At 32.8% G+C, this 14,896-nt stretch overlaps 2 protein-coding genes across 2 annotated transcripts; both read left to right on the top strand.

Moving 5' to 3' along the window:
• Positions 1–797: 797 nt before the first annotated feature.
• Positions 798–1,303, top strand: Phum_PHUM534880 (uncharacterized protein; the record flags this gene model as incomplete). Its single annotated transcript, XM_002431488.1, has 2 exons — positions 798–1,069; positions 1,234–1,303. 2 exons carry the CDS (start codon positions 798–800, stop codon positions 1,301–1,303), a joined length of 342 nt encoding a protein of 113 aa, XP_002431533.1.
• Positions 1,304–3,209: 1,906 nt separating this feature from the next.
• Phum_PHUM534870 (low-density lipoprotein receptor, putative) lies at positions 3,210–13,654 on the top strand (the record flags this gene model as incomplete). The annotated part of the gene is made up of 15 exons (XM_002431487.1): positions 3,210–3,322; positions 3,674–3,795; positions 3,898–4,056; positions 4,326–4,521; positions 4,622–4,827; positions 5,008–11,199; positions 11,283–11,510; positions 11,593–11,712; positions 11,790–11,900; positions 11,999–12,143; positions 12,239–12,501; positions 12,584–12,770; positions 12,856–13,133; positions 13,219–13,364; positions 13,457–13,654. The coding sequence occupies 15 exons, from the start codon at positions 3,210–3,212 to the stop codon at positions 13,652–13,654; spliced, it is 8,664 nt and encodes a 2,887-aa protein (XP_002431532.1).
• Between the last annotated feature and the right edge of the window lie 1,242 nt (positions 13,655–14,896).

Genomic DNA, 14,896 nt, shown 5'->3' with positions numbered 1-14,896 from the left:
ATTACTTTTAAGATCTTCGCAGTTAATTTAGAATACTAACGACAAATTAATTCGAAAGTATTTAAATCTCTTCGAAATTTCTAGAAAACAATGAAATCGTTAATAATAATAATAAAAAACCTTCAAACGTCACTTATGTTAAATGGCAAACTAAAAAAACAGGGTTGTTTGTATTTGAACTTTTGATCTCCTATACGTTAACGTAAAAAAAAAATTTGCTAAAAATTTAACAAATAAAATTTAAAAAGACTTAACACTTGTAAATTTAATGATATGAACAAAAAAGGGACACGAACAAACAAACAAACAAACAAACGACGATATAAGTTGATTTTATAAAAATGATTATTATTATTATTTTTGTTTCAGAATAAAATGTAAAGAGTAATTGAATACATGAGAAAGAAATCGGAAAGCTGAAGAAGTTTATCAGATCCAAAAGTCTGGATTCGGATACAGGTGACACAGATAAAAAAATGAGTGCAACAAGTGGCGGTATCGGTATTAATATCGGTAGCGGGGGTGGAGGAGGAGGAGGTAGTGTTAGTGAAGGAAGCGAAGCAGGAGAAAGTTCACAATCCACCATGTCCGTAACCGATTCACCATCTACGAGCTTTCAACCGACAATAACAACAACAACAACAAATAATAATATTAATAATCATGATAACGTAACGAAAATAAATTTGACTGAAGAAACGGGATCGATATCACACGTCGATTTTGGTGGAAGTAAAGTCAATTTAACCCTAGACGAAAGGCAACAACAACAACAACAAAACGATGGAGTCGTTAACATGGGTTTCGATTACGAAGATGATACAAATAATGTTAATAATCGCGGGGATTCGGACTTTAAATCAATAAATGGTACCGATAATAAAGATAAAGTACCGGAAGCTGTTAATTTAGAACTCGTTAACATGGTACCTTATACCAACGGAAACGGTACGAGTTATGGAGTGCCCGTTAACGGAATACCCGCGAAAAAAGATTCCGAAACCGTTGATATGAGTTCTCCGTATGACGAATATTTTGTGCCAGTAAACGAACATAAAAAATACATGAGGTAAGTTTTCGTAATAATGGGTAATAAATTTTTCAAAAGTCATTTACCTCGTTACTTTTTTTTATATAAAACCACCGAGAATGTTTCCATTTTAAAAAAAAAAATTCTTATTTTATTACGCATTTAAAAAAAAAATTATTATTATTATTATTAATATTTTTAAGGTTAATGAAAAACAAAAAAAATGTTAAAGTCAGTAATATTTCCCGTTGTTTGTTAGTTAATTACTCGTAATAAAATAATTAAAAAACAAACGGTTTGTTAAAAAAATATTTTTTAACATTATCAATTTATCACATACAAACGATTGAGTCGTGATAATAATAATAACAAAGATCGAAAAAGATATATATATATATATTAATTATAAAATTTTTTGTAACGAGTATATAATATTTATTAATTTATTATTATTATTACTCGTTGATTGACGATACGCGAGTAATAAATTATTTATGGTAATAAAATTTTCTTTTTTTAAATATCACTCACGTAAAAAGAAAAATTATATTTCGCAGTCGATATATATTTTCCATGATCTTCGATTAAAAAGTTAGTTTACCTTGCACCAATTTCGAAATTTTCTTTTTTTTTTTTTTTTATTACGGTAACAGTTATAAAAATAAACTCGAATGGTAATAATTTCGTATATTAAAGAAAGTATTAAAAAATTCGCGTGTCATTTATTACCCAACAATCAAAAGCTTTTTATTATTTCCCCCCTTTGCCCTCCCCCCGCTCCCCATTTCTAAATTTTTTAACAATTTGTTGTCATTTTGTGATAGCCTGCCATATGCGTGATTATGAAGATTTTTAGTCGTTTGTTCGTTTGTTTGTGGTAGTAAAACAAAACGTTAATATTATAAGCAAAATAAAATAAATAACAATTCGTTATTACGAAATAAAAAGGTGGTCGAAATTTAACAACCGTTCGTTTTTTTTGTTGTTGTTGTTTGTTACGTAAATAAATGGCGGAAACCTTCGCGCGAATGGAAGCCATGTTGATAGAAAAAAAAAGCATTTTTTCCGTTTGTTCCTTGATTAATGATACCGAAAGAAAATTTTTTTTTTTTGTTTTAACGTTCAAGGATAAAATTAATTTAATTTTTCTTTTCTAAAAAAGAAATTTCCTACAAAATATTATTATAATTAACAAAGTCAATCATTGAAGTGTTGAAGGTCTTTTATGTGTTGTCGAGTCCATGGTAAAAATTAATCAAATTGAAAAACACACACACACACAAATGAATGAATGAATGAATGAATGAATGAATGAATCATATAATGTAGGTTTTCCTAGAGAATTTAAAAAAATTGTTTTACTTACCACTTTATTGTATGTGTCTTTTCAATGAGGTGTCACACAAAACTTGATTTCTGTGATTGAATTTATTACCATTTCAATTCCAGGCTTGGTTTGATTTTTTTTGTTATTCTCCAGGGATTTTATTTATTACCCAAATGTTATTTTTTACTTTGTCCTTGTTGTAATGTAACACTACGAGACTAATTAACGATTTCTTTTCGTTATAAAATAACAATCTAGAAAAAAAAAGAAACCTTTTCAAAAAAAAAAAAGAAAAATTTCTTCATTCTCATTGTTGTTTGATTGTTAAAAATTTTTTTTTTTTTTGTTTCACTTGAAATTAAATCTATTGTTATTGTTGTTGTTATTACTATATATTATGTTAAATTTTTAATAAAAAATAATTATTTCCTAATTAAAACGACCTGAAAATATCTTTTTAAAATTATATATGCCTATATACTTATTGAGCACATGTAAAACAATGTAACATTGAGAAAATGACGCCTTCAAAAAAAAAGATGAATTATTGTATTTACCTGGTTAAAACTAATTAAATAATTATAAAAAAATATTCGTAATTAAATTAAAAATGAAAGTTTAATCGATTTTAATTAAAAAATATTGTTAAGAAACACAAAAAACGCGGAATAAAATAACACGATAATAATGATGTTACCACTAATTAAATTTTGTAACGGCTTAAAATAAACAAGGATTCGGATTTTTTTTTTCCCGCCTTTCGAAAAGGCTGTGACTTTGCTCAACTGTTTACACTTTTTTTTTGCTTAATCGTTCCTTAAGCATTCTTTCGATAAGTTTTAACGGATTAAAATGTATCGTTATGGTCATGTGCGAAGAAAAATATGTCCAAGTAATAAAATTGGTGTATTGGATAATAAAACATCTATTGGAACGCAAACGTTTTACCCATTTGAATACTTTGAGTAATAAATTTTTATTTTATTGCATTATTTATTCAGTTAAACGACCGTTATTTTTTCCCTTCTGTCAAATGATGTTTAGAAAATGATAAAATATTTTTTTTCAAAATGAATTTTTCAAGTTTTTTTTTTTACTCGTTTTTATTTTATATTAGTTAAAATCAATCTTATTACGATAGTTTTTCATTTTGTGATTGAATTAAATATGAAATCGACGTTTTTTTTTCTGTTAAACTTTTGAAAATGATTCACACGTGGAGAGTGATGATATATGTGTTTTCAATTTCATTATTAATTTTTAATGTTTGAGTAATAAGTGTTTGTTTTTTTTATTTTGATTATAATTTTTTTTAGGGGTGAAAAATTGTATGTAACTAAAGATAAAAGAAGACCAACGTCTTGGAGGAGATGTCTTTCATGGATAGTAGCATGTGCTGTTATATCAGCTGTTTTAATTGTAGCTATTTTAGCTGGAAGTAAGTGCATCATTGTTCTTGAAAAATTCCATGTCAATTAGTTTTTTGTTTGTTTGTTTGCTTTTGTTTCTAAATGTGGCTTAACACTTTCAATTGTTACAGCTGGATTAATATTGTCACAAGAACCAAATATGGTTAAGGAAGCTTCAGTTGGTAGGAATTTTGCTGGAGCTGACTTGAAACCTGTAGTTACCAATGGATCTGATACATCAACTTCTGTATCAGGGCTTTCACCCACTAGCAACATGACTCATGATTATGGTGAGTAAGACAATAGTGAAATTTAATTTAATACAAGGTCTACAACATATTATATTTTCACTCCAGGTTGTTTTCTGTAGGTGAGAATAAAAAAAAAAACTATGGGCATTGTAATAATGCATTCGTATAATTTGAACTTAATTAAGAAAATATCAAAGCAAAACAAAAACCTCATTAATCATAGTTTCAAGTCTACAAAATTAATTATTTGATTTTAAATGTGAAAAAATAAATAATAACAACTAATGTTACAAATAATTAAATTTCAGTGCCAAGATCAATTGAATCAGAACTGGTAATAGATAATTTAGAATGGAATCCTGCATTTTTAAATAAAGATTCAATGGAATATCAAGAACTTGCATCAATTATGGAAGATCAGCTCAAAATGATTTTGTTTGATAATAGTAATGGAGATCTTCAGTTTGCTGAATCAAATGTAGGATTAAATGTTGTCAACATTAGGTACTGAATGAAATTTTTTGTTGTTAATTGTCAAACAAGAAAGAAATTTAAAAGTTAATAATGCAATTTTTTTCTGTTTTTTTTTTTTTTTTTTTAACAGTCAAGATCCATTTAAAGTCTTCTATAGAATTGGATGGAATTATAAACAAGATGGTGACAATGAAAATGGTGATAATGCAAATGGTGGTACTAGAAAAGAACCAATTACTATGGAAGATGTCAAAATGAAATTAATTAATAATTTGTCTAAGAATCAGGGTTACATAGACAAATATCATATTAATATGGATGGAATTAAAGTTGGCCGTGAGTAAATTTTGAATTCAATTCGTGAACGCGAAAAAAAAAAATTAAAAATGAAATTATTTCGTTGCTTAAGCGCAATTAAAAAAAAAAATAAAAATTTTAAAATGTGAATCTGATAAACAAAATGTTACGTAGTTTTTAATTTACTATAATAAAATTTTTCTTTTTTTTTTTTTTCAGATGTTATTAATGCTTGTGAAATCGAAAATGGCGGATGCTCTCACATTTGTTATTATAACTATCTAAATCAACGATTTACTTGCACGTGTCCTACTCATTTAGTTTTAGATAAAAGTTTAAAGAATTGTATTGAATGGGAAGGATCATCTGAACAAGATTACTCTTCAGTACCTGATCGAACTGTTTATTCTGGAGTTCAGTTTGAATCTCCTCAATTTAATCAAAATGGTCACCAATCTTCCGGTCAAGAAACAGGTGGACAGAATCATGAAGATCATATGCATGAGCATGGTCAACAATCTCATGAGCAAGGACTGAATGAATACGATCACGGTGATCATCATATGCATGATCACGGCACAGGGCAACATGATCACACTCATGGTCAAGAAATGAATGAATACGATCACGGTGATCATCATATGCATGATCACGGCACAGGGCAACATGATCACACTCATGGGCAAGGAACGGATGAAGACAACAATGGAGACCATCATATGCATGATCACGGCACAGGGTCACATGATCACATTCATGGGCAAGGAACGGATGAAGACAACAATGGAGACCATCATATGCATGATCATAGTACTATGGAACATGATCACATTCATGGGCAAGGAATAAATGAAGACCACAATGGAGATCATCATATGCATGATCACGGTACAGGGCAACATGATCACTTTCAAGGGCAAGGAATGAATGAAGATAATCTTGGAAACGGTCATGTTCATGATCATGGTACAGACGAACATAATCACTTTCACGGGCAGGGGATGAATGAAGATAATCTTGGAAACGGTCATGTTCATGTCCATGGTACAGATGAACATAATCACTTTCATGGACAGGGAATGAATGAAGATAATCAAGGAGATCATCGTATGCATTATCAAAGTGTAGATGAGCAGGGTCACATTCTTGTTCAAGAAACAAACGAAGACAATAATGGAGTCCAACATTCGCATACTCAAAACTCGGATCAAGACCATCAACATCCAAGTTATTCGTCAAATGAACAAGCCGAAAGATCCAATGAACATGATTCTACTGTTTTCGAACACAATGAGCATATACACGTTCCAAATTTAAATGAACACGACCACAAATCTGAAGAACAAGATTCAGTGGAATCAGGTGAAAGAAATGAAAATTCGCAAGGTGTCAACGTAAATGAAAATGATACTCAAAGTCCAGTATCAGAAGCAGGCGAACACGATCATACAAATCAATTGTTACAAAACTCCCCTTCATCGTCAAATGAAGACCAACAATTTAATGGGCAGGATACAACTGAACAATCGGGTATTACGGTCGATCAATCAGTTCCAGGTCAATTCGGTGAACATTCTGTCGGTAATGATGAAACTGATGGTAAAAACGAGGAAAACAAAGGAAGTACTGAAAGTGAAAATGAATCCAATACGGGAACCGAAAATCAGCCAACTGAAATAACTGAACAAAATAATCAATCACCTAACGATGGTTCAAAAGAGCACGATCCGAATTCTTCTTTAAGTAATGAAGAAACAAATAAGGATCACAAAGACGATTCTTTTTCTACTGATCGAACTTTTATTGGATTACAACCGGGAGTTCATGTTAATAATAACGAAGAAACACCTGTCACAACTGATCCGTCATTCATTTCTCATTCATCACCTAAATCGGGTGAAGTTCTTTTGGGGTCAAGATCAACGGGTGGACCTGAAATGGAGCATACTACAATTCCCTTTTCTGGACATTCTCTAGATGAAATTCATGACTCTACTAACTTACCGGAAACATCTGTTAACGACAGCAACGAAAAAGAAGAACAACCCAAATCGATTTTAAATTCAAATTTAGGAAGTGAGGATTCATCGTCAAAAGATTCGACGGATCCCAACGATCACGAATTTTCTACGGAGAAACCAAATTTCGATACCGTCGATTCCAATCAACCTTCTGACAATCAGACATTTTCGGGAGAAAATCAGGAAGCGGGTATTAATTATAATTCTGATAAAAATATGTCAGATCAAAATACTGATGGTGGGAAAAATTTAAATATTGACAATTCCACTGCGCAATTTTCTCCTTCTGAAAAAGAATTCGAAAACAACACTCCTAATTTAAATTCTCAAGATAATACTCATTTATCCGAGGACAAATCGCCAAATGATTTTTCTCAAACGGAACAATCGGAGAATCCAATGGAAAAAACAAATATGCCTAATGAACATCACGTTCCTTTATTGGAAGATATTTTACTTCGCGAATCGAGTTTAAACGATACCGAAAAACCTCAGAATTTTACTAATAACGATGGCCAAAGCTTTTTAAATAACGTTGAACGGAACGAAAATGGAGAGCCGGTCGTGGAAGAAATTATAGTCGATAAATCTAGTCCAGATAATGACACAAACTCTAGTGCTGCCGTTGATATGATTAATAAAAATACTTCAGATGATAAGACTGATTCAGAAACGACTACGAAACCAAACGATCGCGAAGAAAATTTGACTATTCCATTCACGGATGTCAATGAAGAAAAAAAAACAATTTCTTCCGATTCTTTAAATCCTGATAATCGTGAAGATGGACTTAAAAAATCAGAATCCGTTGAATTCGAATCTAATTTGTCGGAAGAAAATTCGACGAGTGGTGCCGGTACAATATCTTCTGATGAAACGTCAAAAACGGATTCCACCAATCCTTCTATCAATAAAGAATCTGATCAATTAACATCTGATGTCAATTCCGAATCTGGACATGTTCATGACACGACAACGGAACCTAACTTGGCAAATCACGTCTTTCACGAAACAACTATTCATCCAAAAGAAGAATATGAAGGCTACACGGTACCCGTAGCCGTCATATCGGATTTTTCCGTCGACGAACCTGAACCGTTTATTAAAAATAGGAAAAATGTTGGTGAATCCGTAAATTCTCAAAGTTCATCTACAGAAAATTCAATACCTACCTCTCAGAGTACGTTGAATAAAAATCCTGAAGGAAGGGAAGTTCCAACAACTGATAATCACAACGATATTGAGATAAAGAATGTTCATATTCACTCGCCGTCGGATTCCACGAATGAAAATTCTACTCTTTCGCCTTCAGATGAAAATACTGAAAAAGATTCAAAATCGTCAGAAAATGAAAGCAGCACTCCTATTCATTCCTTAGAAGATGCAACTGGTAATAATAATAATTCCGAAGAACAAAAAAATTCACCGAATCATCAAAATACTGACGAATTTTCTAATAATATTAAAGATGATGGAACTGATAATGACAATGAAGAATTCAACACGCTTTTAGATAAAGATTACAAAAACAAAAATGAATATTCTACCGATGGAAAAGAAGTTTTAAATAAGTATCTCAATAAACAAACCTTTTTGAAAGGTGACAAGAAAAAATTAAAAGATCTTGTAAAAGGAGACAAATACGACGGTGATAAAAAAATATCTGAAGAATCTACTAAACCCTCGGTAACCCCCGAAGATATTATCCTACAAAAACACGTTAACGAAAACGGTTTCGATTTGGATTATAATAATCAATTCCATACTGAACACACGACGAAAAGTTTAGGAAACATTGCCAAGCCTGAAGATGGAGTACCGGTTTTAGCATTCAAACCTGAAGATATAGAAAATCACGATATAAGCGTACTTCAGACTGTGTCTCCAGGTGTAAGACACGAAACTCATTTCGTTCCAGGAGTTCACGAAGATGAAATACAAAAGACCGTTATTCCTGAAACCACTCCCGAAACCGGATTTGTAAACGAAGGCAGCGCAGAAGAAACTCCCAAGACTTTGTCCAATGACTTTACCGTCGTGAATGATCACGAAAATCCAAGGGTTATTTCATCGGATAATAGTTTTGGCGACGATGACACGGATAATATCGATATTGAGACGTCGAAAACAAAAATAACCGATAACAAAGATGGAGACGTTAAAGATAAAGAATATGGAAAATTCGATAAGGATTATAAATACGAAAAACAAAAAGGCGCGAAGAAAAAAGATATAAAAAAGAAGGGAAGTTCTAAGGACGGTAAAAATGTTGAGCTAGATGATAATAAAAAATATTATTCCGACATTAAAGATCAAGGAACTGGAAGAAGTGGCACTTTAGCCGGAAGTACTTTATTTGAAGATTCGAAAGAAATGTTTGATTCAACCAAAATGCCTGACGATAAGGATATTAACACGAGTACAGAATCCGATTCCGAAGAACAAACAACGGAAATGAACAAAAATTCTAGTTCGGAAATAACTTCCTCTTCTGATTCGGAATCAAATGCGAAAAACAATGCCGACGGAATGAATGGAGATTCTGCTAAAGAAGATAAATCGGAAAGTGATGATTCAACAATGACTACCCTAAAGACACCCACGTCGGGAGACATTTCTCAAAGCGGAAGATCATTCAACGGTGAAGCACCAAAAGAGCCTGTTCAAGAAGGTGTAATTTCAAATGTTGATGGTGAAAAATCGAAATCAACGTCGGTATCTTCTGTACAAGATGGTGAACAGAAAGATAACGATGAAGGAACAAAGACTTCTGAAAACAGCGGAGAAACGAACACTATGAAACACGACGGTGAAGAATCCACCGAACAACCAACCGAAACATCGTTTTCATCAAGTGAAAAAAGCAAAGTCGACGCTGAAAATCCTGAAAACGGTTCCGAACAAGTTTTAACAAGGAGTCATAATTTTGATGGTAACCAAAGATCTCCAGCAAGCGATGTAAACTCGGAAGAAAATGAACGTACGACTATCTTACCAGAAACTGTTTTAAGTGGACAAAATCCCGTTACATCCGAAGAAGGTGGTTCTGGTTACGTTTCCGTTCCCGGTACGATCCACCATTCAACTGGAGAAAATGAAAATAGCAGTTTAAATCCGCAAGGTGTTAAAGTTGATCAAGTCGTTTCACCCGACGGACAAATTATGATAACCGGAAGTCAAATTCCTGGTAGTGATTCCCATAACATCAGTATGGTAAATTCCGATTCTGCTGGAATTGCCTACAATCAGCCATCATCTGGAAGCGAAGCCGAAAACAGTTCTTTTATTTTAAATCCGAGCTTGACACATTCGGGATTCAACATTAATCCCGTTCATGCCACTTCTAATTTCGATCCAAATTCATCAAACGGAAATTCGGATTCCGCGCAAGCTAACGGAAATTCTTTCAACCAACATTTGGCAACCGATTCGAATTCGTTGCCTCCCAATTTTAATCCATCGTTTTCAACTTCGAATGGGGAGTCTGTTCGATTTGACGTCAACTCCAATCCATCTTTTTCTTCCGAAGTTTCAAATTTCACAACTGGTTTCGATCCTTCGAATTCTAAAATAGCTAATTCGGGTTTTGCGTATTCCACGGGTGGTTCCGGTCCCACAATTTCGTTTTCTAATTCCAGTTCGGAAACTCCAGACGTCATTTTACAAGGTGGCCCTCATCCGAACGTTTATCGAGTTGGCTCGGTAAATTCGACCAATGGTTTGCCACAAACATTCAACTTCAATGTAAGCTCTCATCCGAACGGATTTCTATTCAAAGTTTTCAATTCGTCATTTTCAAACGGAAACGCGTCGGGTCATTCGAATTTTCCATCAATCGTAAAAATCGGTCAGAACGGATTTCATCAAAACGGTTCAGCTTTCAACGCTTCTGATTTTTCAACATTTATAAGCTCTTTCCCTCAAAACGGAAATTCCACGACGACCGTGTATAGATTGGAAAACGGATCCCTTCCAGGAACTGTTTTCGACGGTCACTTCAATCCGCAAGAGGGTCATTATCACATGCTGACCAACGCTTCTGGAACTTTTGTATATTCTTCGAATGAACCCGCGTTCGTGATTAAAGGTGACAGTGGAGATTTCGGACGTTCCACAGTGTACATTTTGGGAAATAATTCTACCGCGAACGGAAGTCACGGAAACTTCACCGTTTCACCTCATAGCGTATTATTTAGGAATTCGTCCGTTTTTACCGTAAGGAATTTAACGGAAAATGGAGTGCCCAACTTGGTGCACTTGCAGGGAAACGCCTTCCAAACAAACGGACAGAAATCAAATCAATCGTTTCAATTTACTCCAAGTAATTTCGCTGCGGGAACAACATATAAAGTCGGAGATTATTTCGGTTACATATCTAAATGCGTTGCAGGTTGGTAGGACTGAGTCGATGATTTTTGATCGATCATTTTATTTTTTGGTTCGATTGTAACCCGTCATCATTATTTACTTAAGGTCAATTCCAATGTTTGAACGGAACGTCAAAACGTGGGTCCGCTTGCATCAATCTTTCATCCAAGTGCGATTCCATAAACGATTGTTCGGACGGTTCAGACGAAATCGGATGCATTGAAAACGGATGTCCTGGAAATTTCCAATGCGCTGATGGAACTTGTTTGAAAAGACATTTGGTGTGCAACGGAATCGTCGACTGCAGCGACGGAAGCGATGAAAAACAATGCGGTAAGAATAAGACGTTATCATTATTATTTCTCATTGATTTCATTGTTGAGTGGGAGAGTGATAATTGTCTCTTCGATTTTAGACCAGTGGAAATGCGAATTCGACGAATTTCAATGTCCTTCCGGTAGATGCATCCCGGTGGTGTGGCAGTGCGATAGCAAAGCGGATTGCGATAATCACACCGATGAGCTTAACTGTCAACGTGAGTTGAACAAATTAAAAATTCAATTTCTCGTAATGATTTTTCTCATAATGATTTTTCTCATTCCCTTAACCCAGGTTCTTGCGGAAACGACGAATACCTGTGTCCCGAAGGTTGGTGCATTCCACTGTCTTACAAATGCAACGGCGTCAAAGAATGCAGCAACGGGGAAGATGAACAATTGTGCGGTGAGAGAAAAAAAAAAAAAATTTCGATGTCGCGATACCTAATTATTTCCGAGTGACGTTTATTTATTTATTTATTTATTTTTTTCTTATTTGAACAGATTGCTCTCTTGATCAATTTAAATGTCAATCCGGAGGCTGCGTTTCAAAATCTCAAGTTTGCAACGGTATCGACGATTGTCCGGACAGGAGCGACGAATGGGATTGCGTGAAAATAAATTCGAATTCGAGTTTATTAGAGATAAGGTAAAACAAGTCGAATTATTATTATTATTATTATTTTATTAAAATAAGAACCACTAACCGAGTTGTTATTATTATTATTATTATTATTTTCACAGGACCGCATCTGGTGAATACGAACCCGTTTGCGCGGACGATTGGTCGACGACTCGTTCCGATCAAGTTTGCGCATTTTTAGGTTATTCTTCGTCTGCTCCGTTAGAAAATTACAATTCGATGCCGTTATCGAACGTCGAATCATTTTACAAATTGAAAAACGTTACGACTGAAGACATAAATAATAATTTCATTGTTAATTTAGAAAGAACAAACAAAACTTGTTCGTCTGGAAAATATGTCGAACTCAACTGTCAAGAATTTAGTATGTTTTCCATCTTCTTCTTCTTCTTCCTTTTTGTTCTTCTCAAATCTATGGCGTTTCTATAAAAACGATTTCATTTTAGGTTGTGGATCCAGAGGAATGACGGGCGGTGCGGACGGTGAAGCAAGTTTAGTCAGCGGAATGAGTGCAACATCAGGACAGTTGCCATCTGTCGCACTCATGTACAACATTCGAAACCTTCACAGTTGTACCGCAAACGTTTTAACACCCAGATGGGTATTGGCAAGTTATAATTGCTTAAAAATGGGGTAATTTTTTTTTTTTTTTTTTACTTTTTTGTCATCTTGTTTTAAAGGGTAGTAAAATTATTATTATTATTTACTATATTAACAGCAGTCGGAACGTAAATCAACAAGATTGGAAATTATTCGTGGGTTCGACGGTGTTCGAAGCGGAAAAAGAAAATGCGGAAACTCGTAGGATCGTCAAAGTGGTGCCCCACCCACAAGTCAAGTTCAATCAATTTTTGTTCAGCAACGATTTAGCTTTGGTTAAATTAGATGAACCGTTACAATTCACGGCTAACGTCGGAGCCGTTTGCTTGCCGGAACAGGAAATACAACCGAGACAAATTTGCGTGACCGCGGGTTGGGGTTTGAACGGACCCGAAGGTAGTAACCGTCGTCGTTGACGTCAAAAATTTTTTTTTTTTTTACGTGGGGTGTTAATTTTTTTGGTTTTTATTTTTCAAATCAGATAAAAATATCACTCAACAACTTCAATATTTGCCAATGCCAACGATGAATTTGACGGATTGTAATTCGACGGATCATTATTCGGGTTTCATAACGGACGATAAAATTTGCGCCGGATCAAACGGAGGAAAACAATCTCTGTGTTACGTAAGTAGTAGTATTATTATAAATCATTATTAATTTTCGCGGACGGGTTTTCAATAAAATTTTTTTTTTTTTTTTTTTCGATCATGGCGCAGAACGAAGAAGGTGCACCATTGATGTGCATAAACGACAGGGGCGAATGGGAACTTCAGGGAGTGTTGAGTTACCACAGCAATTGCGGTAAAGGATCGCATCCGTCGATATTCAGCAGCATCACACCGGTCAGAGACTGGATAAAACAAACCATCGGTAATGGTTTTGATAAAAAGATGACGTCAGCAACGAAAAGATGAAAAAAAAAATTTAGTTGGTTTTGAAAATTATTATTATTATTATTATTATTATTATTAATAGGCCATGTTTTAAAAAAAAAAAAAAAAAAAAATTTTTTTTTTTTATTTTTAAACGAATATTATTAGAAATTCATGTTTAATGTGAATGTGTCCGTCGGAAGGAAATTTTTTTTTTTTTTTAATTTTCAATGTTATTTAATTTTTTTGTGTTTTTTTTATGTATCGGAAAAGAGAATCGAAATGTTTTTATGTTAAATATGTATGTCATTGTGTGAATGTGTATAATAATAAATTTAATAAAAATATTTTATAGACAATTAGGTCACACACAAACGATTAAGAAGCCATAGTTGGAAAAGAAAAAAAAGAAAAATGTTTTGTTAGTTTTTTTTTTTTATTAAAATGGTATTACAATGATGGTGATGATGATGATGATGATGATGATGCTAATGTTTAATTAATTAAAGAATGATAATATTTTTTATTTGTTTTACATATCTCTATATATATATATATTTATATAATCGTTGGCCTCGAGAATATGTTTTTTTTGTGTATTATATAATTATTATGTAAATAAGTATCGTTTATAATAATTAAAAAAATAAAATTTTTATTATAACATTAAATGTTTTTAATTTAAAAAAATGATTTGTTTTGTTTTATTTAAGACGTAAAAGGGAAAATTACAAATTATTATTATTATTATTACTTAAATCTTTTCGAATTAATAAATGGACGTAAATAATTATTAATAAATAAAGTCATTTCCGCGCGTTATCGTCGTGGAATTAGAAATTCGAATGTGTGTTCGTTAAATTAATCGCATATGGAAATTAAACGTCGTGTAAGTAGTTAAATATGGAGGATTGAAGTGATCTATCAAAAAATTTCTTTTATCAATTAAGTTTATTATTTAATTCAGTTATTATTGTAAAGTAATAAAAGGTAATTTTATAATAATGATAATAATTTTAAATTTGTGTCAATTTTCAAATGTTTTTTTTTTTTCATTGGAAAAAATTTATATGCCATTTTGAAATTTGAGTTAACATTTATCCTATTGTAAGAAATATAGTTTTAAAATTTTTACGTCCTTAAATGTCATTATTGATTTTATAATCAGTTAATTTCAATTTAGTTTTTGTTTTGTTAAAAAAAAAAATCTGTAGCTGTTGGTTCCCCCCTTCCCCAAAATATGTTAACCGATTGAAATGTATTTTTGTTGTTAGCCCGACAAAA

The sequence above is a fragment of the Pediculus humanus genome, genomic scaffold (assembly GCF_000006295.1).
Source record: "Pediculus humanus corporis 1103172108289 genomic scaffold, whole genome shotgun sequence".
Classification (NCBI taxonomy): domain Eukaryota; kingdom Metazoa; phylum Arthropoda; class Insecta; order Psocodea; family Pediculidae; genus Pediculus; species Pediculus humanus.
This window is presented reverse-complemented; position numbering and strand designations above follow the sequence as displayed.